The 22,367-nt window shown below is 51.5% G+C and overlaps 2 protein-coding genes across 7 annotated transcripts; both read left to right on the forward strand.

Moving 5' to 3' along the window:
- The first annotated feature begins 364 nt into the window (after positions 1 to 364).
- Positions 365 to 22,309, forward strand: LOC120703098 (pentatricopeptide repeat-containing protein OGR1, mitochondrial-like). Of its 6 annotated transcripts, none has more exons than XM_039987111.1 (3): positions 365 to 2,573; positions 2,869 to 3,115; positions 22,029 to 22,309. In XM_039987111.1, the coding sequence occupies exon 1, from the start codon at positions 426 to 428 to the stop codon at positions 2,235 to 2,237; it is 1,812 nt and encodes a 603-aa protein (XP_039843045.1). In that variant the 5' UTR covers positions 365 to 425; the 3' UTR covers positions 2,238 to 2,573; positions 2,869 to 3,115; positions 22,029 to 22,309. The 6 variants fall into 6 exon arrangements, with proteins under 6 accessions (XP_039843045.1, XP_039843046.1, XP_039843041.1 ...); XM_039987112.1 differs by having other exon boundaries at positions 2,869 to 2,993; XM_039987107.1 differs by having other exon boundaries at positions 2,994 to 3,115.
- LOC120701878 lies at positions 3,316 to 4,822 on the forward strand. Its single transcript, XM_039985685.1, has 2 exons — positions 3,316 to 3,326; positions 3,565 to 4,822. The coding sequence occupies exons 1-2, from the start codon at positions 3,316 to 3,318 to the stop codon at positions 4,820 to 4,822; spliced, it is 1,269 nt and encodes a 422-aa protein (XP_039841619.1).
- Positions 22,310 to 22,367: the final 58 nt, after the last annotated feature.

Below are 22,367 nucleotides of genomic sequence, written 5' to 3' on the forward strand. Positions count from 1 at the left end.
GATCTCGCAAATGGGCCATCAAATCAACATCTAAGGAAGGAGCGCAGAAAGGTGGGAGGAGGGATCTGTAAAAGTGGGATTATCTAATCTACGGGCAGGTTCAGATTGTAAAATTATCTAATTTTCTGTATCTTTTGGATGTTGATCCAATGACTCAGATTGAAATTTTTATAATTTGTACGAAGAGATTAGTTTACAGCTGATACGTTCCCATGTTGGGTGGTGCGGCAATAAAATTTCTTTCGTCCGTCTTTGTTATAGCCGAAAACGGGTAACGGCACCGTGCTTCTGCTAAGTGGGCTTACGGCCGTGTACTTTGAAAGGCAGCCCAACTGCCCACGCCGGCCACCCAGTCCATCACAAAATCACCGCAATTACCAAGGTGACTCAATGGACTAGCGCACCACCCCGTCCAGGCCCGCCTCATGCCACCACCGCCGCCGTCCACGGCCGCGGCGGCGGCGGCGCAGCAGCTGGAGTCCCTCCTCCCGCGCCTGGCCACGCTCTCCCACCACGAGCAGTTCCACGCGCGCCTCCTCACCTCGGGCCTCCTCGGCTCCCACCCGCCCCTCCGCGCGCGCTTCCTCGACCGCCTCGCGCTCTCGCCGCACGCCGCCGCGCTGCCCCACGCGCTCTGCCTCCTACGCTCGCTGCCCAGCCCCGCCACCAACGACCTCAACGCCGCGCTCCGGGGCCTCGCGGCCTCCCCGCAGCCCGCGCGCTGCCTCCTCCTCCTCGCCGGCCGCCTCCACCCCGCGACCGCGCCCGCGCCCGCGGGCGCGCCGCCGCGACCCCGCCTCGACGCGCTCTCCCTCTCCTTTGCGCTCAAGGCCACCGCCCGGTGCTCCGACGCGTTCGCCACGCTCCAGCTCCACGCGATCCTCGTCCGCCTCGGCGTGGCCGCCGACGTCCGCCTGATGACCACGCTGCTCGACTCGTACGCCAAGTGCGGCGACCTCCCGTCCGCGCGTAAGGTGTTCGATGAGATGCCCGTCCGGGACGTGGCCACATGGAACGCGCTGCTTGCGGGGTTGGCGCAGGGGACGGAGCCAGACCTCGCGCTGGCGCTGTTCCACAGGCTGGCAGGGAGCTACCGGGAATTGCTGCCAAGGGAGGAGCCCAATGAGGTGACCGTTGTCGCCGCGCTTTCTGCATGTGCACAGCTTGGAGCATTACAGGATGGATTGGGTGTGCACGATTTTGCTCGTAAAATAGGCACTGCAAACAACGTTCGTGTCTGCAACTCGCTTATTGACATGTACTCCAAGTGTGGCTCATTGAGCCGGGCTCTCGAAGTGTTCCATTCCATGAAGCTAGAAGACCGAACACTTGTGTCCTACAATGCTACAATTCAGGCGCTTTCCACCCATGGGCACGGAGCAGATGCATTGAAGTTGTTTGATGAAATGCCATCGTGGATTGAGCCAGACGAAGTAACTTACCTTGCTGTTTTGGGTGGGTGCAACCATGCTGGGCTTGTCAATGATGGGCGTAGGGTTTTCGATTCCATGCGTGTTCCTCCCAATATGAAACACTATGGCACTGTTGTGGACCTTCTTGGCCGTGCAGGCCACCTTGATGAGGCACATGACATGATTATGCGTATGCCATTTCCAGCAGATATTGTCCTCTGGCAAACAATGCTCGGTGCGGCCAAGATGCATGGAAATGTGGAGCTAGCGGAATTGGCTGCCACAAAGCTTGCTGAGCTTGGTTCTAACGTTGATGGTGACTACGTGCTCCTCTCCAATGTGTACGCATCCAAGGCTTGGTGGGCGGATGTTGGTCGAGTTCGTGACGCCATGAGAAGCAATGATGTGAGGAAAGTCCCTGGCTTCAGCTACACAGAAATAGATGGTGTAATGCATAAATTTATTAATGGTGACAAAGAGCACCATAGGTGGAGGGAGATATACAGAGCTCTAGATGACATTGTGTCAAGAATTAGTGAACTGGGATATGAGCCAGAAACAAGCAATGTGCTACATGACATTGGGGAGGAGGAGAAGCAGCATGCTTTGTGCTATCACAGTGAAAAGCTGGCTATTGCATTCGGATTAATTTCTACACCACCTGGGGAGACTATTCGAGTGATAAAAAATCTCCGAATATGTGGAGACTGTCATGTGGTGGCAAAACTTATCTCTAAAGCCTATGGCCGGGCGATAATCATCCGGGACAGGGCCAGATTCCACCAGTTTGAAGATGGACAGTGTTCCTGTAGAGATTACTGGTAAAATGCTGGTACACTGGTCATGAGAAGGACTACTACACATGGCATGAGCTCCTGGATACAGGATCATGTGAGATGACTCCTTTTCTAGTGCGAAATGTGGATAAAATTGGATAATGTGGGAACTTAACTACCATTTGTCAGCTCAGGTTCACCACATCAACAGGTTCTCAGAAGATGCAAGCTATCTTACTTACATTTGCATGACGAGCTCTTGAGTATGCCTATTTGAGGAGCTATCTTGGAAGCAGAAGGAAACTTTGTGCATTGTGCAAGCTTGGAATTTAAGTTGTTCAACGACTGCTACCTACCAATATTCAGTTATTCACTACCCTACAAGGTTTGTGACAACCAACACTTTTAGTATTTTTCATTTGCACCTATGTCTAAGAGGCGAAGTGGACTATAGCTTGTTACTAGCATTACTCAAGTATGGAACTTGAAGAATGTTGAGGTGTATGCTGACAGTGCTTTTACTGATTTTTTTCATCAAAGGAATTAAGCTAAATTTTCCACATTTGTAGATTCTTTACATTGTTGATTCCCAACCATATCCTGGGTTGCCATTTACCAACTTATCATGAGAATTTTACTCATGAAATGATTTTTATTTGTATCCATTTACATCATTTCAGCTTCAACTGTCTGAAATTTGGGGCTGAAAAAAATATGCATCTTTGATAGTTGGTAGTCTTCAAGGAAGACCTAGTCTTTTAAGCCTATGGTACTAACTGGAATCGAATCCACTTGATACTGCTAGGTAATGCATCTGTCACAAAATTCTTCATAAGCTTCATTCTTGTTTACTTAAATTAGCGGAGGAGGGGAAGGGTGGGGACAACACCCCCAGCCTGACAAATTTTCTTACCAAACGTATTGGCAGTAGGTATGGAATTTCACTGTGCAAAATGGAATTATCATTATAGTTTGATGCTTTCATCTACATATTATCTACTTCTATTTTTCATTCTACTTGGAATTCAAATATTTTTTCGCAGAACTTGTTCCTTATGTGACAATCATATAAAGAAACAATATGCAACATTAACTGGATTGTTAGCGAGACATGTATAGCTAGGCCCATGGGCCTTTGGTTAGCCAGCCCTTGTGGCCTTTAGGGTTGGGGCGCCGCACTATCTAGGTGCGCCCCCCTAGTGTTGATTAGGATAGGCAAGGATCCCCCTGATCGGTTACTTCCATATACCGTGGCACCCTTGCCTATATGTACTCATACCTGTGCCTTGCACCCTAATCAATCAATTATCCCTAGCCATATTGCTCTCATGGTATCAAGAGTTCAGGTTGCACCTGAATTCGCTTCCGCACCCTAGCGTCGCCACCCCCCGGCAACGCCCCTACCCGGCGCGCGCAGCTTCCTCTGCTGCGCCGCCCCTCCCCGGCGCGCGCGACTTCCTCTGCTGCCCCGTCCCTCCCCGACGCACAGGTCCCTTCGTCGCACCGCCACACCAGGCGCGCGGAGCCCACGCCGACTCCCCTACTTCGCCTGTGCCGCCAATCTGGGCGCACGAAGCCCCGTCGCCTCCTCTGCTTCGCCTGCGCCACCAATCCGAACGCGCGAAGCCCCATGGCCGGGACCCCCCCATCCCCAAGGCCGCCGCCGCCGCCGCTGCGGCCGCAGAGGCCGAGCGCACGAAGCGCCAGGCCGCGCGCGAGGAGGCCCTCGCCCAGGCCGCCGAGGCCGAGAAGGAGGCGGCCGACGCCGCCAAGGAAATCGACGCCCTCGCCGCGCGTCAGCGTGCCGCCGCAGCCCGCAAGGCTGCCGCCGCCGCCGCCGACGCCCAGGAGCCGGACGGCCAGTCCACCGCCTCCAGCGGTGGCGGCAATGACCTCCACGCCGCCATGCTTCAACACGAAGCCGCCGCCGTGATCAACCTGCACGCCCCGGCTGTGGGCGTCCAAACCATCCGCAGCCTCGTCCACTCCGTCCTCGACCTCGCCACCGGCAACTACAACTGCTGGCGGGATCAGTTCCTCCTCGCCATCGGGAAGTACTCCCTCGAGGATCACGTGCACCTCGACACGCCGGCGCCAAACTTCCCCGACTGGGTACGCATGGATTGCGTCGTCAAGTCGTGGATCGCGGGCACCATCTCCACCGATCTCGCCGAGACCGCGATGGAGCGTGGCGCCACGGCGCGCGACGTCTGGCTCGCCCTGGAAACCCAATTCCCGGGGAACCGGGAGACGCGCGCCCTCCACCTCGACTACCAGTTCAGGAACTTCGTCCAGGGCGAGCTCTCCATCACCGACTACTGCCGTCGCTTCAAGACCATGGCGGACGGCCTCGCCGCCCTTGGCGAGCCTGTCACTGACCGCACGCTGGTCTTGAACGTCATCCGCGGCCTCAACGACCGGTTCAGCGACATCGGTCGTCATCTTCGCTGCGGCCGGCCGTTCCCGGTGTTCAAGGACGTCATCTCTGAGCTGACCCTCGAGGAGATGACCATGGCGCACAAGGCAGCTGCGCCTCCCACCGCCCTTCTCGCGTCCTCGGCAAAGCCCCCCAGCGCCACCCTGGGCGGCGGCCAGTCATCTGACCAGCGCCCTTCCTCGGGGGGGCGGGTCTAGCTCTGGGGGCGCCTCCTCCAAGTCGAAGCAGCGGCGCGGCAAGCAACGCGGCGGCAAGTCCTCCAGCAACCCGCCTACCACGGGCGGCACGACCACTCCTTCTGGGACGGCAAAGGGGGCCAGCTCGGGTGCTGCCACCGCACCCTGGCCTTCGCTGCACAACCCGTGGGCCAGGTCCATTCAGATGTGGCCCGGCCCGCGCCCCCCGCTGGCCCCCTGCCTCTCCCCGCCGGTGCTCCCCAGCAGCAGGAGCTGCTGGCTCAGGCGTATGCCCAGGCACAGGCATACGCCATGCAGCAGCAAGCGCAGGCCCAGCAGCTCTAGGTGCAGCAAACCTGGGCGCCTCCAGGGTTTCAGTACCCCTCTGGCGCCCCCTCCTCCTAGGATCAGCAGTCCTTGGCTTCCTCCTTCAGCACCGTGAGCCTTCAGCAGCCTCCTGCCACCGACTGGTACTTCGACTCAGGTGCCACATCTCACATGACTTTTGACCTAGCGCTCTTTCACATACTTCCTTCTCGCGGTGTCCTTCTCCTTCGTCCATTATTGTCGGTAACGGTTCCCTTTTACCCGTCACTGCCACTGGCTCAACACAGCTTCTTGGTTCGTTTTCCCTTCATAATGTTCTTGTTTCTCCGAACCTTATTAAGAACCTTATATCTGTGCGCCAGTTTACCTCTGACAATAATTGTTCTATTGAGTCTGATCCCACTGGTTGCTCTGTGAAGGACCTTCAAATCCGGAGAATTCTCGCCAGGTGTAATAGCTCGGGGCCCCTCTATCTGTTGTGTCGTCCTGCAGCCGCAGCTCTTCTCGGCGGCCCCACCTCCTCGCTTTGGCATCGACGTCTCGGGCATCCTGGTCATGAAGCTTTGTCCAAGCTTACTTCTATCCTACCTTTTTGTAATAAAGACAGTAGCAATTCATTGTGTCATGCCTGTCAGCTAGGACGACATGTTCGTCTTCCTTTTCATGCGTCATCCTCTCGTGCATCTAGCAATTTTGACCTTATACATTGTGATCTTTGGACATCACCTGTCATTAGTGTCTCTGGTTACAAGTATTACTTGGTCATTTTGGATGATTGTTCGCATCATTTGTGGACGTTTCCCCTACGTATGAAATCTGACACATTCTCGACACTTGCTAACTTCTTTGCCTATGTAGCAACGCAGTTCGGCGCACACATCAAGGCCGTCCAGTGCGACAACGGCCGAGAGTTTGACAACTCCAGTGCCCGAACTTTCTTCCTCACCCACGACATTCACCTTCGCATGTCATGCCCATACACTTCGGCCCAAAACGGTAAAGCTGAGCGCATAATTCGTTCTACCAACAACATTATCCGCTCTCTTTTGTTCCAGGCCAGCATGCCTCCTTCCTACTGGGTCGAAGCTCTCACCACTGCTACATACCTTCTCAACATCCTACCCACCAAGACGCTCCAGTTCGTTACACCGCACTTTGCTCTCCATGGCAAACTGCCGTCCTACGAGCACCTCCGTGTCTTTGGGTGCACTTGCTATCCGAACCTGTCCGCCACCGCTAGCCATAAGCTCGCACCCCGCTCCACCTTGTGCGTCTTCCTTGGCTACTCTCCCCACCATAAAGGATACCGCTACCTTGACACTGTTTCCAATCGGGTCATCATCTCCCGTCACGTCACATTCGACGAGGCCATGTTTCCTTTCTCTCGGGAGACCCCTTCTCCTACCGCGGCAGACTTTGAGTTTTTGGATGAGTTCACTAATGCTGCGCCGGTTCCCATTGGACCGTCTCAGCGTCTTCTGCCTGCAGGTACCAGCGGCCCCCCTCCCGCACATCCATGTGCGGACGACTTCCAGGCGCCCTCTCCCGCACTGCCATGTGCGGCCCCTGGAGCTCCCTCTCCTGCACTGCCACGTGCGGCCCCTGGAGCTTCCTCTCCCGCACTGCCACGTGCGGCCCCTGGAGCTCCCTCTCCCGCACTGCCACGTGCGGCCCCGACGGTCCCGCCCGGCTTCACTCCCCGAAGCCCAGCTCCAGCTGCTGTCCCTCCAGCGCCCAGCTCCACCACGCCTGCGGGCGTGCCCAGGGCACTCGTCCCCTGGCGCCCGTGCAGCCCTATGCCCGTGTTTACACACGCCGTGGTAGGGCTGCGCCACCACCGCCGCCTGCCGCCGGCGCACCTCCCCTGCCTAAGGGAGCTGTGCCGGTGGCCCCCGTCATCAACGAGCATCGCATGATCACTCGTGCGAAGCTCGGCTTCTGACAGCCTGCACTATTTGCTGCAGCCCCCCTGTCACCGATCCCGAAGACCTTCCGTAGCGCCCTCGCCGATCCTAATTGGCGGGCTGCAATGGAGGAGGAACATGCTGCACTTCTGAGGAACCACACGTGGGATTTGGTTCCCCAGCCGCCGCGGGCCAATGTGGTCACCGGCAAGTGGATCTTCAAGCATAAACTCCAGGCTGATGGTTCTTTGGAGAGGTACAAGGTCCGCTGGGTTCTTTGCGGGTTCACTCAGCATCCAGGCGTGGATTTTGATGAGACTTTCAGTCCTGTGGTCAAGCCTGCTACTGTCCGCACTGTGCTATCTCTGGCGCTCTCTCGACGTTGGCCCATTCATCAGCTCGACGTCAAGAATGCATTCCTCCATGGCACCCTGTCCGAGACAGTATATTGTGCGCAGCCAGCTGGGTTTGAGGACTCTGCTCACCCTGACTTCGTCTGTCGGCTCAACAGATCACTATATGGGTTGAAGCAGGCTCCTCGCACGTGGTATAGTCGCTTCGCCACGTACCTGCTCAGTCTGGGATTCATTGAAGCCAAGTCAGATACCTCGCTGTTTGTCTACCACCGTGGTCCTGACACCATATACTTGCTTCTCTATGTTGATGACATCGTCCTCACTGCCTCTTCACCAGCTCTCCTTCAGCGGACTATTCAGGCCCTGCAGCAGGAGTTCAGCATGAAGGACCTCGGTAAGCTTCATCATTTTCTGGGAATGCATGTTCAGCGTTCTGGCTCAGGCCTTCTCCTCTCCCAGCGGCAGTACATGTTGGATATTCTGGATCGTGCTGGTATGGCTGACTGCAAGTCGTACTCTACCCCAGTGGACACCAACCCCAAGCTGGCAGCTGATGGTCCACCTGTTCAGGATGCCTCAGATTTTCGGAGTCTCACCGGTGCTCTCCAGTACCTTACCTTCACCAGGCCGGATATCGCCTATGCAGTTCAGCAGGTTTGCTTGCACATGCATGATCCTCACGAGCCACAACTTGCTGCCCTGAAGCGTATCCTTCGCTATGTCAAGGGGACTCTACACCTGGGGCTTCTTCTTCGTCCGTCTTCGCAGAGTGAGCTGACAGTATACTCTGATGCTGACTGGGCAGGCTGTCCGGATACACACAAATCCACATCGGGTTATGCTGTTTTTCTGGGGGACAATCTGGTTTCCTAGTCGTCGAAGCGTCAGAATAAAGTCTCCAGATCCAGTGCTGAAGCTGAGTACCGTGCAGTGGCCAATGGTGTCGTCGAAGCCACTTGTGATGAGAGCACGACACCTTCGGATACTACCATTGATTATAAGGTGAGCTCGTTCCAAATAAATTTGTCATCTAGATTTGAGAATAAATTACTACCTAATGATTTAATTATTGTTAGAAACCATGGAGATGATGAAGAGGACATTGGGGAGGAGTTTGGAGGCGTGGTGGACCTGCAAGGGCAGCCAAGCCGAGTTGGAGGTCCAATCCAAGTCGAGTTCGAGTCTGCTTCGGAGTCCAGGAGCAGCCCGCACCAAAATCAACGCTCAGGCCGCATACGGAGTCGGTTTGGGATGCTCTTTATATGGATGGAAAGATAATTTCAAGGAGCTTCCAATGGCACTAGTTTGAGGCCCAAATTCATTTGGAGTCGACGGGAATCGTCGAAACAAGTGAACGTCCAAAATCTGTCAAGTTGCAACACCGTTTTTTGGGCTGTTGGCCCGTGTACCGTGTTGGCCCAAGTGGTGGACGCCCCCTTGGCCTCCACCAGCAACCCTAGGACGTCCCTTAGGATATAAACTCAGTAGCCGCCGTCTTTTAGACTAGGGTTTTGTTTAAATCTAGTTTTCCATTGAGGAACTGAGATAGATTCATTGTAACTGTGGCGACAAGTCCTTTTACTGTGATCCAAGGCTCCCGTTCTTGATCTCCTCCACTGTGTCGATTAGTCCTTTGGAATTGAGTTCTTAAACCCCATATTTATCCTTGCTTCATTTATATTTGCAATTTCAGATTGCGTGTTTCTACTTTTTTACTTGTGTTCTTCGATTCGCTTGCAGGAAAAGCCTACTCGGCGAGGTCAATCAAGTTGTGCTTGGTTGATAACCAACGGAGCAGCGGTGTAACGGTTGCGGGACTTCAAATCGTATCTGATTAGAAGCCGGATTGCCAACGTCACATACTCCACCAATCGAATTTACCCCTACCTCTCGGAAGATCGGGCCGCGTCTTCATCAAGTGGTATTAGGATTCCAGGTTGTCCGTGAGGTATTATCGTGTTTTTCCTCCTTTAGATTCGTTTTTGTTCATCACCCATAGTCCACAAAAAGCCCTAAAAAATTTTGTTTCCGCTGTCCTATAACCCTTTTGTGCCCCCACAATTTTTTAGTTCAGTTTGCTTTGCTGAATTTTAGTCCCTTGTTGTGTCGTTGTGTTTGTCGTGTCTGGATCTTGTTCGTGGTCTTTAGTGTCAACTCTGGTTTTTAGTTCACTGGTGCATGTGATTGTTGCACATCATATTTGATTGCTTCAGTTCTGAAAAAAAAAGAAAAAGTCAAAGAGGTGCTAATAAAAAGGAAAAGAAAAAGCCGCACAACAAGAAAAAAAAACAAAGAAAGAAAAGGCAGCAAATAAAAAAATTCAGAAGTGCTTGCATCCTTTTGTGGTCTCGTGGTGAGTTGTTTTGTTGTTTGCTTGAACTAGGTCCAGGACGGGTTTAGGCCGGCGACATAGACAATCTTGGGACTACTTTTCAGTCTTGTAATTCTGAATTGAATAATTGCTATTCCTTGCTACTATATTGTGCCTACCCAAAGCTACACATATACTTCTATCAGTACAGGTTTATCTTGCAACTGTTACACCCAAACTTGACAACTGATTGTGCCGCCTGTTGGCTTTGGTAAGAACATTTGCAAGACGGTGATAAGCCGCTTGAGATATTGCATTCCACTTTCACCACTTTTGTGTTGTCTTTCGCTGTCTTCTAACAATGACAGGTTCTTCATATTCACCAACATATGATGGTGTGGGTGCTGATGCGTACTTGGAGTGGGAAATTGCTATAGATAACATATTTGCAACTCGTTGCATGTGTCCAAGGAGGATGGTAAAAAATGCAGCTAGTGTTTTGCGACACTCAGCTTTAGTTTGGTGGGATTCGTTAAGTTCTTCAGATAAACCCCAAACTTGGATAGATATGAAACTTCTTATGCGTGAAACTTTTGTTAATCCACCTCCTGCTTTGAATTCATATGATGAGGTGCAAAACATAGAGGTTCAATCCATTGTTGTTTCTCTTGCTACGCCTATACTTTTGCAGGATTCTGAACAAAAACAAGAGGAAAAGGTTGACATGGACAAAAATGAGGAGCTCACATCCTCATGTGAAAATTCAGAGCCATCATTTCACAATGCACCTATTACTCCCGCTGAAATTGAGAGCAAAGGTAATGCTCATGGTGCAGCACTCATGGATGGTGAGGCTTCTTTTGATGTGCTAAATTCTTCCACCAATCATGCTATGACAGAGAAACTATGAGTGGGACCAACTCTTGATTTACCTTTGTCACAATATGATCTGATTCATATTCCCTGTGATAAAGATGACTTACCTGGTCATGAACATGAGAGCACTGAACCACACGTTTTTGCTGAATTTACAAATGTGATTCATGTTGCTAGTGATACAGATGAGATGAAATTGTTGTCTTCTTTACATACCTTGGGCTATATTGATTTTGATGTTTTGTGTAATCTAAGTAATTTAAAGGAGAAACTTTTTATGTGTGCTGATTGGCCATGGTTGTATAGACATACATATCATGTTATTGGCAAATATAACAATAAAGGACAATATTTGATACGTCGGGTTTACATTTGTGCAAATCTGAATTATTCTTTTATTGTTCAAGATTGTAATCAACTAAGTGGATCCGACACTATTGATATTCATACGCCATCTATTCCTATGCTGTCTTTTGTTAGTACTAATCTTTTGCAGGATAGTATCGACAAAGCTCATGTGGATTTGGATCAAGGAGCCTACAGGATCAGTTTCGAGTACAATCGGTGCTGAGGACGGCTTTTCTTTCAAGAAGGGGAGGATGATGAGAGCACGACACCTTCGGATACGACCATTGATTATAAGGTGAGCTCGTTCCAAATAAATTTGTCATCTGGATTTGAGAATAAATTACTATCTAATGATTTAATTATTGTTAGAAACCATGGAGATGATGAAGAGGATATTGGGGAGGAGTTTGGAGGCGTGGTGGACCAGCAAGGCAGCCAAGCCGAGTTGGAGGCCCAATCCAAGTCGAGTTCAAGTCTGCTTCGGAGTCCAGGAGCAGCCCGCACCAAAATCAACGCCCAGGCCGCATACGGATTTCGTTTGGGATGCTTTTTATATGGATGGAAAGATAATTTCAAGGAGCTTCCAATGGCACTGGTTTGAGGCCCAAATTCATTCGGAGTCGACGGGAATCGTCGAAACAAGTGAACGTACAGAATCTGTCAAGTTGTTGCAACACCATCTTTTGGGCTGTTGGCCCATGTACCGTGTTGGTCCAAGTGGTGGACGCCCCCTTGGCCTCCACCAGCAACCCTAGGACGTCCCTTAGGATATAAACTCAGTAGCCGCCGTCTTTTAGACTAGGGTTTTGTGTAGATCTAGTTTTCCATTGAGGAACTGAGATAGATTCATTGTAACTGTGGCGACAAGTCCTTTTACTGTGATCCAAAGCCCCTGTTATTGATCTCCTCCATTGTGTCGATTAGTCCTTTGGAATTGAGTTCTTGAACCCCATATTTATCCTTGCTTCATTTATATTTGCAATTTCAGATTGTGTGTTTCTACTTTCTTGCTTGTGTTCTTAGATTTACTTGCAGGAAAAGCCTTCTCGACGAGGTCAATCAAGTTATGCTTGGTTGATAACCAACGGAGCAGCGGTGTAACGGTTGCGGGACTTCGAATCGTGTCTGATTAGAAACCGGATCGCCAATGTCACATACTCCACCAATCGAATTTACCCCTACCTCTCGAAAGATCGGGCCTAGTTCTCATCAACTTGGTTGCGCCAGCTTCTCCTGGAGCTCCATGCTGCTCCTCAGCGCGCCTTGTTGGTCTATTGTGACAACATCAGCGCTGTCTACATGTCCTCCAACTCTGTCCAGCATCAACGCACCAAGCACATTGAGATCGATCTTCACTTCGTGCGGGAGCGTGTTGCTATTGGTGATGTCCGCGTCATGCATGTTCCTACTTCATCACAGTACGCCGACATCTTTACCAAGGGGCTTCCGTCTTCCGTGTTCACGGAGTTCAGGTCCAGTCTGAACGTTCGTGCTGCCGATGATCAGACTGCGGGGCCGTGTTAGCGAGACATGTATAGCTAGGCCCATGGGCCTTTGGTTAGCCGGCCCTTGTGGCCTTTAGGGTTGGGGCGCCGCACTGTCCAGGTGCGCCCCCCTAGTGTTGATTAGGATAGGCAAGGATCCCCTGATCGGTTACTTCCATATACCGTAGCACCCTTGCCTATATGTACTCATACCCGTGTCTTGCACTCTAATCAATCAATTATCCCTAGCCATATTGCTCTCATGGATGACTTATACAATTAGGAAGTTCTGCTAGGGCAGCAGTTCATGTTACATTTTTTTGTTTTATGGGAAATAACCTTTGATGAAAGTAAAGTGCAAGACTATTTCTATTTGTGAAAGCCCCTGGGTTACGCGGCCTGGGAGGCTGTACACGTCGGTCCAATTTTTGCCCACTGTTTGATCTAGTTTCGATGATCTGGATACCTCTTCAGCTAGACTACACCTGCTTTGTTCTATGTGGCCAGGTATTTTCCTGCAAGCATTTTCTTCCCTTTCCAATGTTTTCATTTCCTCGTTCTTGGTTAATGCAGATCTGATTCCCTAACTGTTCAGTTTTGTTGGAATCTGCGGCATCAAGCATGCTGCTGGTTGGATTCTCTGCAGCTCCGATTTTGGTATATCCCACTTTCCTTCTCTGAATTCGGCTCTAAGAAGCACGGCCAAAGCATGGTACTGTCCGGACCTACTTGAACGAATGTTTCCCATTCCTCCTCTTCATGCGCTGCTTCGATTATTTTTTTCCCCTCCTGTTAATATGCATGCTTATTCTTGTTGACGTTGTTTTACTCATCAAACTGTTCGTCGAAAGGGGACCGTCTGTTTGTATGTCTTGGTAGTTAAGCTGGACCACTGGCTCAGTTTATTGTGCTTACAGCAGGGACACCTGGCTGTGTTCTTCTCTTTTACTGGATAATGACCATTCTATCAGCTGTTTGATTTGTGTGATGAGGTTGATCCCACCGTGTCTGTTTGTTAAGGCAGAAAAGAATGTGTCTTGTCTTCTTTCTCCCATATCTAAGATGTCGTATTTATTGTCCTTTGAATAATACAGCTTGCGGAAAGTATTTTTATAGTTCTGATTGCTAAGGATGCTGTCGGTTAACTGACAAAATTTATTAACTGGAAAAACAATTTAATACCAGATACATGTAATTCTGACGTATCACCAGCACCCCCCCTTCCCCTAAGCCAGCCAAAGTGTATTTCTTCCCTATAATTCAATGCATTCATAGGTTGATCTTGCATATACATTACAACGCGCCATCTTTCATAAAACCAGGTTCCTACTTCATGTTGTTAATTAAGACCATTTTTCCATCCAATACATTCTGAACACAAGCATATAGTACTATATAGTGCCAGGCTGCTATAGCTATCAAGACAACACACTGGTCGACCAGTTCATTTCAATCGACAGAACATCTCCACCTTACTATCAGCTTCTTTTTTGACTTTCTTGCAACTCCACTCTGCCACCCTCTCCTGCACGTTCTGACTTATAAACCTTTACCTGATCAGGCTTTGTGTGAACGCCAGGAAAATAAACAAGCACAGCTGTGAAGCCACATCAATAGAGGTACACATTGCAGCAGGTTCATACATGCTCTACTCCTTTTCCCTCTATCTATAATGTTCTAGGCATCTTCATGTTGCATTGAAAGCTTTGCCATTCTAACCAGGACTCCTTTCTTTTTTATCCCTCCTAGCTTGCAACTCAGCCCACCATGGAACCATCAACATTAGTTTAGCTACTATGTGTCAAGCGAACTACACTGATTTAATATGTTGCTTTTATTTGCAAGGTAAGGAGAAGCTAAGGAAGTATTATGCTCTCTTGATATGCCTGCTTCAATTGTAGTAGAGAATTCAGGCAGCAGGTGCAACTCCGAAGGTATGAAATAGCTCTTCTGATCTTTGCCTCTTAGAGGATAAAAACATTGACTATCATCGCAAAATGCAAATGTTCTTTTTTTTTGCAGAAGATCTACATATTCCCGCTACTACCCCTGTGAATATTTATGCTGATATGATGTTTCCTCTACTCAGCATGAGGAAATTACTGCTGAGACTTCTTATTCTTTTCCTCCTCCAACTTCCAAGGATATCGAAGCCCACCATAAAAGAGAGGGTGGAAACAAGCCGGTCAAACCCTACTTGTTGTGGGAGCCCGAGTTGCGTAGGTTGTAGCTATGGCTGGTGGGAGGACGAGGGCGTGGTTCTCGCCATGAGCGAGCTCTCGACGCTGTCCTGGTGTCCGGCGTCGGAACAGAGGCTAGGGCGAGAGGCAAAAGAACGAGAGAGATAACTCTATCTCTGGCTGATCCTTTTCAATCACAATAGTTGCGGTTTTATACAAGAATCCTAACAAACTTCAATTCAAATCTAACAACCCAATCGAGTACTAGCGAGATCCTGAAATCCAGGCGGCCGGTGGCGCCGCGGCCGCGTCGCACTGTGTCGCGCCGTGTTGTGTCACGTCGCGGCTTGTGGGCGCGCACACGAGTTGACTCTTAGCCACTGGCGCGGTTCTTCGCTGGTAGACGCGTCCCACAATAACATCTCTCCTTCACAAACAGCTCGTCCTCGAGCTGGAATGAGGGGTGGGCCGCACGAAACTCCTCCACTGGCTCCCAAGTCGCTGCTGTCGCTGGAAATCCTGACCACTGCACCAAAATGTACCAGACGACGCGTTGGAGCTGCGAATGGAGCACCTTCTCTAGTGATTGTAGTGGCCGACCGTGATGAAGCGGAGGAAGAGGCACCATAGTCGTCGGCGGTGTGCCATGGAACGGCTTGAGGATGCCCACGTGGAAGACGTCGTGGATGCGGGCGCCCTCCGGTAGGCGTAGGCGGTACGCGACGTCGCCCATGCGCTCCGCCACCTGGTACGGCCCGGTGTAACGCGGGCTCAGCTTCCCGTGGCGGCCCGGAACAAGCGACTGCGCCGGTCGATGGAGTAGCCGGAGCCAGACCCAATCGTTAACGTCGAAGGTCAGCTCCAGGTGCTGGGCATCGTAGTGGCGCTTGGCGTAGGACTGCGCCTGCAAGAGCCGCTCCTGGACATCGGCGATGAAGGCATCGCGGTCCTGCAGCAGGCTGTCCACCGTCGATGTCTGCGCGGAGTTTGCCGTGTACTGGAGTAGCGCCGGTAGAGGCCTCCCGTAGACGACCTGAAACGGAGTTGTGTGCAGCGACGAATGGAAGGCGGTGTTATAACAGTATTCTGCCCATGGTAACCAGTCAAGCCAAGCGCGGGGACGATCGCCGGTGATGCAGCGCAGGTACATGGCGATTGTCTTGTTTACAGCTTCGGATTGGCCGTCAGTTTGCGGATGGAAAGCCGTGCTCATCTTGAGTTGTACGCCCGCGCACTTGAACAAATCGCGCCACACATGGCCCGTGAACACTGGGTCACGATCACTGACTATCGAAGCTGGAAATCCATGGAGGCGCACCACCTCGGAGAAGAAAGCTCGGGCCACCGAAGCCGCTGTGTAAGGGTGACCCAAGGGTATGAAGTGGGTGTACTTTGACAGACGATCCACGACCGTGAGGATGACGCTCTTGCCATGCACCTTGGGAAGGCCCTCCACGAAATCCATGGAGACATCTGTCCAGATGTGCTGCGGAATCTCCAGGGGTTGAAGTAGGCCGACTAGATGCAGAGATTCGGTCTTGTTGCGCTGACATGTGGCACAAGAACGAATGTAGTCATGGACTAGAGCACGGTCGCCATCCACGATGAAGTCCGCGCGCAGTCTGTGCAGGGTCTTCTGAATCCCTTCATGGGCGCCGGTGTGTGCGAGTTGCAACACTGTCGGCAGCACCTTGGAAGTCGTTGGGATGAAGATGCGCGCTCCGCGGAGAATGAGTCCATCCTCGACACGCCACAGGGCGCTGCGCGCCGCGACGATGGTGTCGCGCAGCTTGCGCAGATCATCTTGCTCCTGGAGCTCAGCGCGGAGGTCGGCGAAGAACATGAATGACGGTCCAGAAATAGCTGTGAGCAGCGATGCCTCAGACTCACGGCGGGATAGGGCGTCGGCCACAATGTTGAGACGCCCTGGTCGAAACTCCACTGAGAAATCGAATCCAATAAGCTTGCTGATCCACTGGTGTTGGGGAACGGTGGACAGGCGTTGATCCAACATAAACTTCAAGGCATAATGATCTGTGCGGATGATGATGTAACGAACATGGCACCATTTATGTCATTTCGAGTGATTTTGGTGATCGTATGATAACGCAATCAATGGGACTAATGATTTTGTTAAGTGAATATTTCTAGATCCCAGGGATGAAGTAAAAATGCCATACAAAGCAATACACGAAGAAAGAACTCAAAGAAACGCTGAATTGGATGAGTTCTGCAGAAAACAGGAGCACCGGAAGAACCGATGCATGTAGCATCGGTGCATCAGATGGTTGTAGGAAGTTCCGATGCTCTGGCATCGGTGCAAATCTGAGCACCAAATGGAGATCAAGCGAAGACCAAGTCAAGATAGCCATGTCACCGGTTGAACCGACGGCGTCATGCTAGGCATCGGTGCATTGGATGTACTATGTTACAGAGACGATGTCAAGCACGCAGGAGCCAAGTCTTCAGCACCGGTTGAACCGGTGATGCATCGGAGCATAGCACCGGTGTAATGACGTCAGCAGGAGAGAAAGAGGCAAACATCTAGTTGAGTGCTGTGAGTGACCGGTTTAACCGGCACACAGTCATCGGTTAAATCGATGGTGTCGCAGACAGTGCGTCAGAAGCTCAACGGCTATTTCGGGTCTGAGAGTGACCGGATGAACCGACGCCACCCCAGGCAGAGGCATCGGTTCATCCGATGGTATGCTGTTTTCTGTTGACCGTTGGAGCAACTGCTACAAGACTTGGTGGCCTATATATACGCCTCACCCCGGCCATTTGAAGTTTGTTAGAGTTGCTGAACATCCCACACACCCAAGAACATCTCCAAGCCATCCAAGAGCATAAAGATCAAATCCTTAGTCCTTAGCACAAGCTTTGTGAGTGTTAGTGCAAGGTTAGCTCTTGAGTGAGTGATCAAGCAAGGTTTAGATCCTTGTGCTGTGGTTCTAGAGTGAACCATCCTTATATCTTGGTGTGCCGGCCATCCTTGGAGCTTTGGTGGCTCGCCGGCAAGTCAACGACCCTCCGGCTTGGTGTGGAGCGGCGTCGATGACATTGTGCGGGGGATGGAGACCCCTCCTTCGTGAGTAATCTCTTATAGTGAAGATCGGGATCAAGGTGACCGTGATTGTGTTCACGAAAGAGACTTGATTGCCGGGAAGCGATACTCTTCGTGAGTGCTTCAACAACGTGGACGTAGGGGCGCCTTTGTGGCAATCCGAACCACGGGATATATCCTCGTGTCGAGAGTTCGCTTCCTCTCATCCCTCCCTTTAAACTTCCGTATTTTATATTGCAATTTGTGTGCCTTTACTTTCTTAGTGTAGTATCTTGCTAGGATTGGCTATAGGTTGCAAAACTCTTTTGGAATGAGGGTTTTACACTAAGGTGAACCGTAGTTGCACATCTAGATAGCTTATAATTAGTTTCAGTTTTGTGCAAACTAGTTGGAGCCATAGGTTAAGGTTTTTAGAGTGCCTAATTCACCCCCTCCCCCTCTTAGGCTAGAGCACCCGATCGCTTTCAGATGAAGACTCTGCCCCACAAGTAAGGGCGCCAATGGCGGACTGCTTGAACCAGCCCGATCAGTTCGCGCTCATAGGCTGCGATCTTAAGGTGTCGTGGTGCGAACGGCTTGCTGTAGAGGGTTAAAGAACCTGCGCCTTGATGTAGCACCGCGCCGAATCCTGTCCCTGATGCATCGCAGTCGACAACAAACGACTTGGAAAAATCAGGCAGATGGAGGACCGGAGCTGTGGACAGGGCCTCCTTGAGTGCCTGAAAGGCGGCTGTTGCAGTCTCTGTCTAGAGGAAGGACTCTTTCTTGAGAAGTTGTGTAAGAGGGGCTGCAAGGTTGCTGAAATATTTGATGAAGCGCCGGTAATAGCCGGTCAAACCGAGGAACCCCCGTAGGCTGCGCACGGAACGCGGCCGTGGCCATGTCGCCACTGCTTCCACCTTGTCACCATCCATGGCAACACCTGCTGCCGAAATAACGTGGCCAAGATAGGCCACTGATGTTGTGGCGAAGGCGCATTTGGAGTGTTTCACCTTAAGCTGATGTTGCAGGGTATCGAACACCGCTCGAAGGTGCTGCAGGTGCTCGCTCCATGACCGGCTGTAGATAAGTATGTTGTCGAAGAACACCAACACGAACTTGCGGAGGAATGGCTGCAGCACTTCATTCATTAGCTGTTGGAACATTGCAGGAGCATTCGAGAGACCGAACGGCATCACCAAAAATTCGAAGTGGCCTTAGTGGGTTCGGAATGCCGTTTTCTCTATGTCGGCTGGGTGGACTCGAACTTGGTGATACCCAGCGCGGAGGTCTAGCTTGGAAAAGAACTGGGCGCCCTGGAGCTCATCAATCAACTCCTCCACAACTGGAATAGGGAACTTGTCCTTCACCGTGCGATCGTTGAGAGCACGGTAGTCCACACAAAAGCGCCAGGAGGCGTCCTACTTCTTGACGAGCAGCACGGGCGCTGAAAATGGGGAGCTGCTTGGCCGGATTATCCCTTGCTGGAGCATAGCTTCACACTGCCTTTCCAGTTCATCCTTCTGTAACTGAGGGTAACGATAGGGGCGCACTGCCACCGGTGCAGTACCGGGAATCAAGTGGATACGGTGATCACATCTGCGAGGAGGCGGAAGAGCACTTGGTTCATCAAACAAGTTGCTGTGGAGGTCCAACAGGCGATCAAGGAGCTCTGGTTCGGCCGCACGGATGGCATGGAGGCGCCCGGTGGGAGGAATATCCGTGCGCGTTGAACCCAGTCCCTTCCAGAGGATGCGGCGACCATGGTGACGGAATGACATAACAAGATCATCAAAGTCCCAGAGAATTGGCCCCAAAGTACGGAGCCAGCGAATGCCAAGAACCATGTCGTAGCAGTCCAGCGGGATTGAGTAGCAATCGATAGTGAAGAGCTCACCAACGATTTGAATCTCCACATCGCCGGCAAGGCCGGTGCACGCCACACGATCTCCGTTTGCCACCACTACCTGAGCTCCATTGCTGTCATGAAAACAGGCGCGCTCTTGCAGCCGCTGCGCGACTGACGAAGTTGCATGTAGAACCGGAGTCAAGGAAAGCTGTGAACTCGTAGTTGCCCACTGAGACTCGTACTTGCATTGTGTCCACGGTGCGAATCCCAGTGATCGCGTGCAGGGAAATCAAGGGCTCCTCCTCGACTGCAGTTTCTGTTGATTCCCTGGGCGGTATCTCATCGTCGAAGTCGTCCACCTCCAGATAGAACAGGCGTTGGCATTTGTGGCCACGCGCATATTGCTCATCACAATTATAGCACAGCCCCTAGCGCCTACGCTCTGCCATCTCCGTGGGCGACAGGCGACGAAAAGATCGAGTTGGCGGTGTCGTCGGAGCAGGTGACGCCGCGGGCAGTGCAGGCGGCGCTGAGGTGGCCGCGGCCACTGGCTGCTGCTGGGAACGCGTCGGAGCGCGTGTCTGGCGCGCTGGCGGTGCTAACGCCGTTGATGTCGCCCGGCGTTCATATGCCCGTGCCAAGCACATGGCACGCTGCAGATCTTGTGGCATCTGAAGCTCAACGTCGACCCGAATATGATCTGGCAGACCACCCGTGAACAGCTGGACTTGTTGGCTCGGTGCGAGAAGACCCGCGTGAGCCGGGCGCTGCTGGAACGCCTCAATGTAGGAGTCGACGGAGCCGTGGAAGGGAAGTCATTCCAGATCGGAAAGATGGTTGGCACCCAGAGCTGGACCAAACCGTTGTTGGCACAGGGCTTTGAAGGACGGCCACGAAATGTTGTGAACGCCGCCGGCATCCCTCTCCAACATGTCGTACCATTGTTGAGCGACGTCCGTGAAGTGGAAGGAAGCGAGCCAGACCTTCATGTTCTCTCGGGTTTGCTGACCCCGAAAGAAGTGCTCGCATTTGTTCAGCCAGCCGAGAGGGTCCGATCTGCCATCGAACGTCGGGAACGTGAGCTTGTGGAAGCGAGGGACCTCCAGATCATCATGGGCATCATCCCCAAGAGGCAGATGCGGAGCGCCGCTGTGCGGGGGAGGTGGTGGTGGCTGCACGCCATCCAAGTTTGGAATGGGTGACGGCGAGTGGGGAAAAGGGATCTGGTGGATGGGTAGGGGATGGGAGGTGGGAGCAGTATGGACAATGGTGGAGGATAGCGACGGCGCTCCATAGCCAGGCATGCCGAACGGCAAAGACTGCGGCGCAAAGGAGGACCCAGCGGCGGACGGGGTTCCACGGCCTTCCATGGCGGAAAGGCGCGTGGCGAAAGTCCCCATCTGGCGCTGGAGACCATAGATGGCAGTCGTCAGGCTGTCGATGGATCCCACTCTGATCGTCGTAGTTGGAGCGGCGATCGAAGCAGCGATGGTGACAACCGGAGCAGAGCTACCGGCAGGCGCAGCGACGGAAGCGGTGGCCGTGACTGAAGCAGAGGCGGCGGCGGAAGCGCCGAAGACCGGACCCGACATATCTGATACCAGATTGTTGTGGGAGCCCGAGTTGCGTAGGTTGTAGCTATGGCTGGTGGGAGGACGACGGCATGGTTCTCGCCGTGGGCGAGCTCTCGACGCCGTCCTGGCGTCCGGCGTTGTAACAGAGGCTAGGGCGAGAGGCCAAAGAGCGAGAGAGATAACTCTATCTCTGGCTGATCCTTTTCAATCACAATAGTTGCGGTTTTATACAAGAATCCTAACAAACTTCAATTCAAATCTAACAACCCAATCGAGTACTTACGAGATCCTGAAATCCAGGCGGCCGGTGGCGCTGCGGCCACGTCGCGCCGTGTTGTGTCGCGTCGCGGCTTGTGGGCGCGCACACGAGTTGACTCTTAGCCACCGGCGCGGTTCCTTCGCTGGTAGACGCGCCCCACCATAACACTACCACTCCTATTTTTCTACTATACTAAAAGCTGCATGCTGTATTAACTACCATGCCAAGCCAATGAACTAGCTGCTTAGTACTCTTATTTTGTTATCTTTGTATCCCACTTGAACTATGTTATGTTCAGTTGTGTGCTGTATAATAATATCTACGAATTATAAGTATTTACCTGCGTCGTACAAGTTCGTATTGGTCGAGTTCCATAACAAACTCTCTCTTGTTTATTCCCGCATAACATCCACAGTTCAGTTCGCTTGATTCAAATTAAAATGGTCACAACCTGAAACACTTTTGCATGGCATACCGCACGCGTCATTCACTAGTGCATGTAATAAGACAAGTATTTTACTCTTGTAGATGTAGTTATAGCTTCATTTATGTTGTGAAAGATGATTAAGTTCCTGTAGTAGTAATGAACCTTATCATGCATCTGAGTTTTCTTGGTAATAGAGGCATCACTGTCATGTATTCAAACGGAAAGTTATTTCTGCTATGTTGTGGTACTAAATTACTGACTTACTGTATGATGGAGTTCATCTATGCAGATCCAGATAATGTTTGGAAGATTGAAGTTTCTTAGGCATGAAATTGCTTGGTGCTATAAGAGGTTCACAATGGGGAACAGTATGTAGAATTTAGATGCCAAAGTAGTGAAAGAAGGGATCAATTCTAAGAAACAGTAAAATAAATGAGCATGCCTTTGCAAACAGTGAATATTCATATCGTGGTATTTACAGTGGTGCAGCTCTGTACCAAGAGGACATGTATCTTAATTCTTATGCCCGAAGGTTACATCATATGATAAAACAGTTGTGTTTGAAAGGTATTTTTCTGTGATCCATGGAACAGAGCAGGAAGCGGGAAGTATGTTACTGGTTCAGAGC

Source organism: Panicum virgatum, chromosome 4K (assembly GCF_016808335.1).
Source record: "Panicum virgatum strain AP13 chromosome 4K, P.virgatum_v5, whole genome shotgun sequence".
Taxonomy (NCBI): domain Eukaryota; kingdom Viridiplantae; phylum Streptophyta; class Magnoliopsida; order Poales; family Poaceae; genus Panicum; species Panicum virgatum.

Bases quoted from the DNA above. Each gene is read 5' to 3' on its own strand.
- LOC120703098 (XM_039987111.1), top strand. From the start codon at position 426: ATGCCACCACCGCCGCCGTCCACGGCCGCGGCGGCGGCGGCGCAGCAG.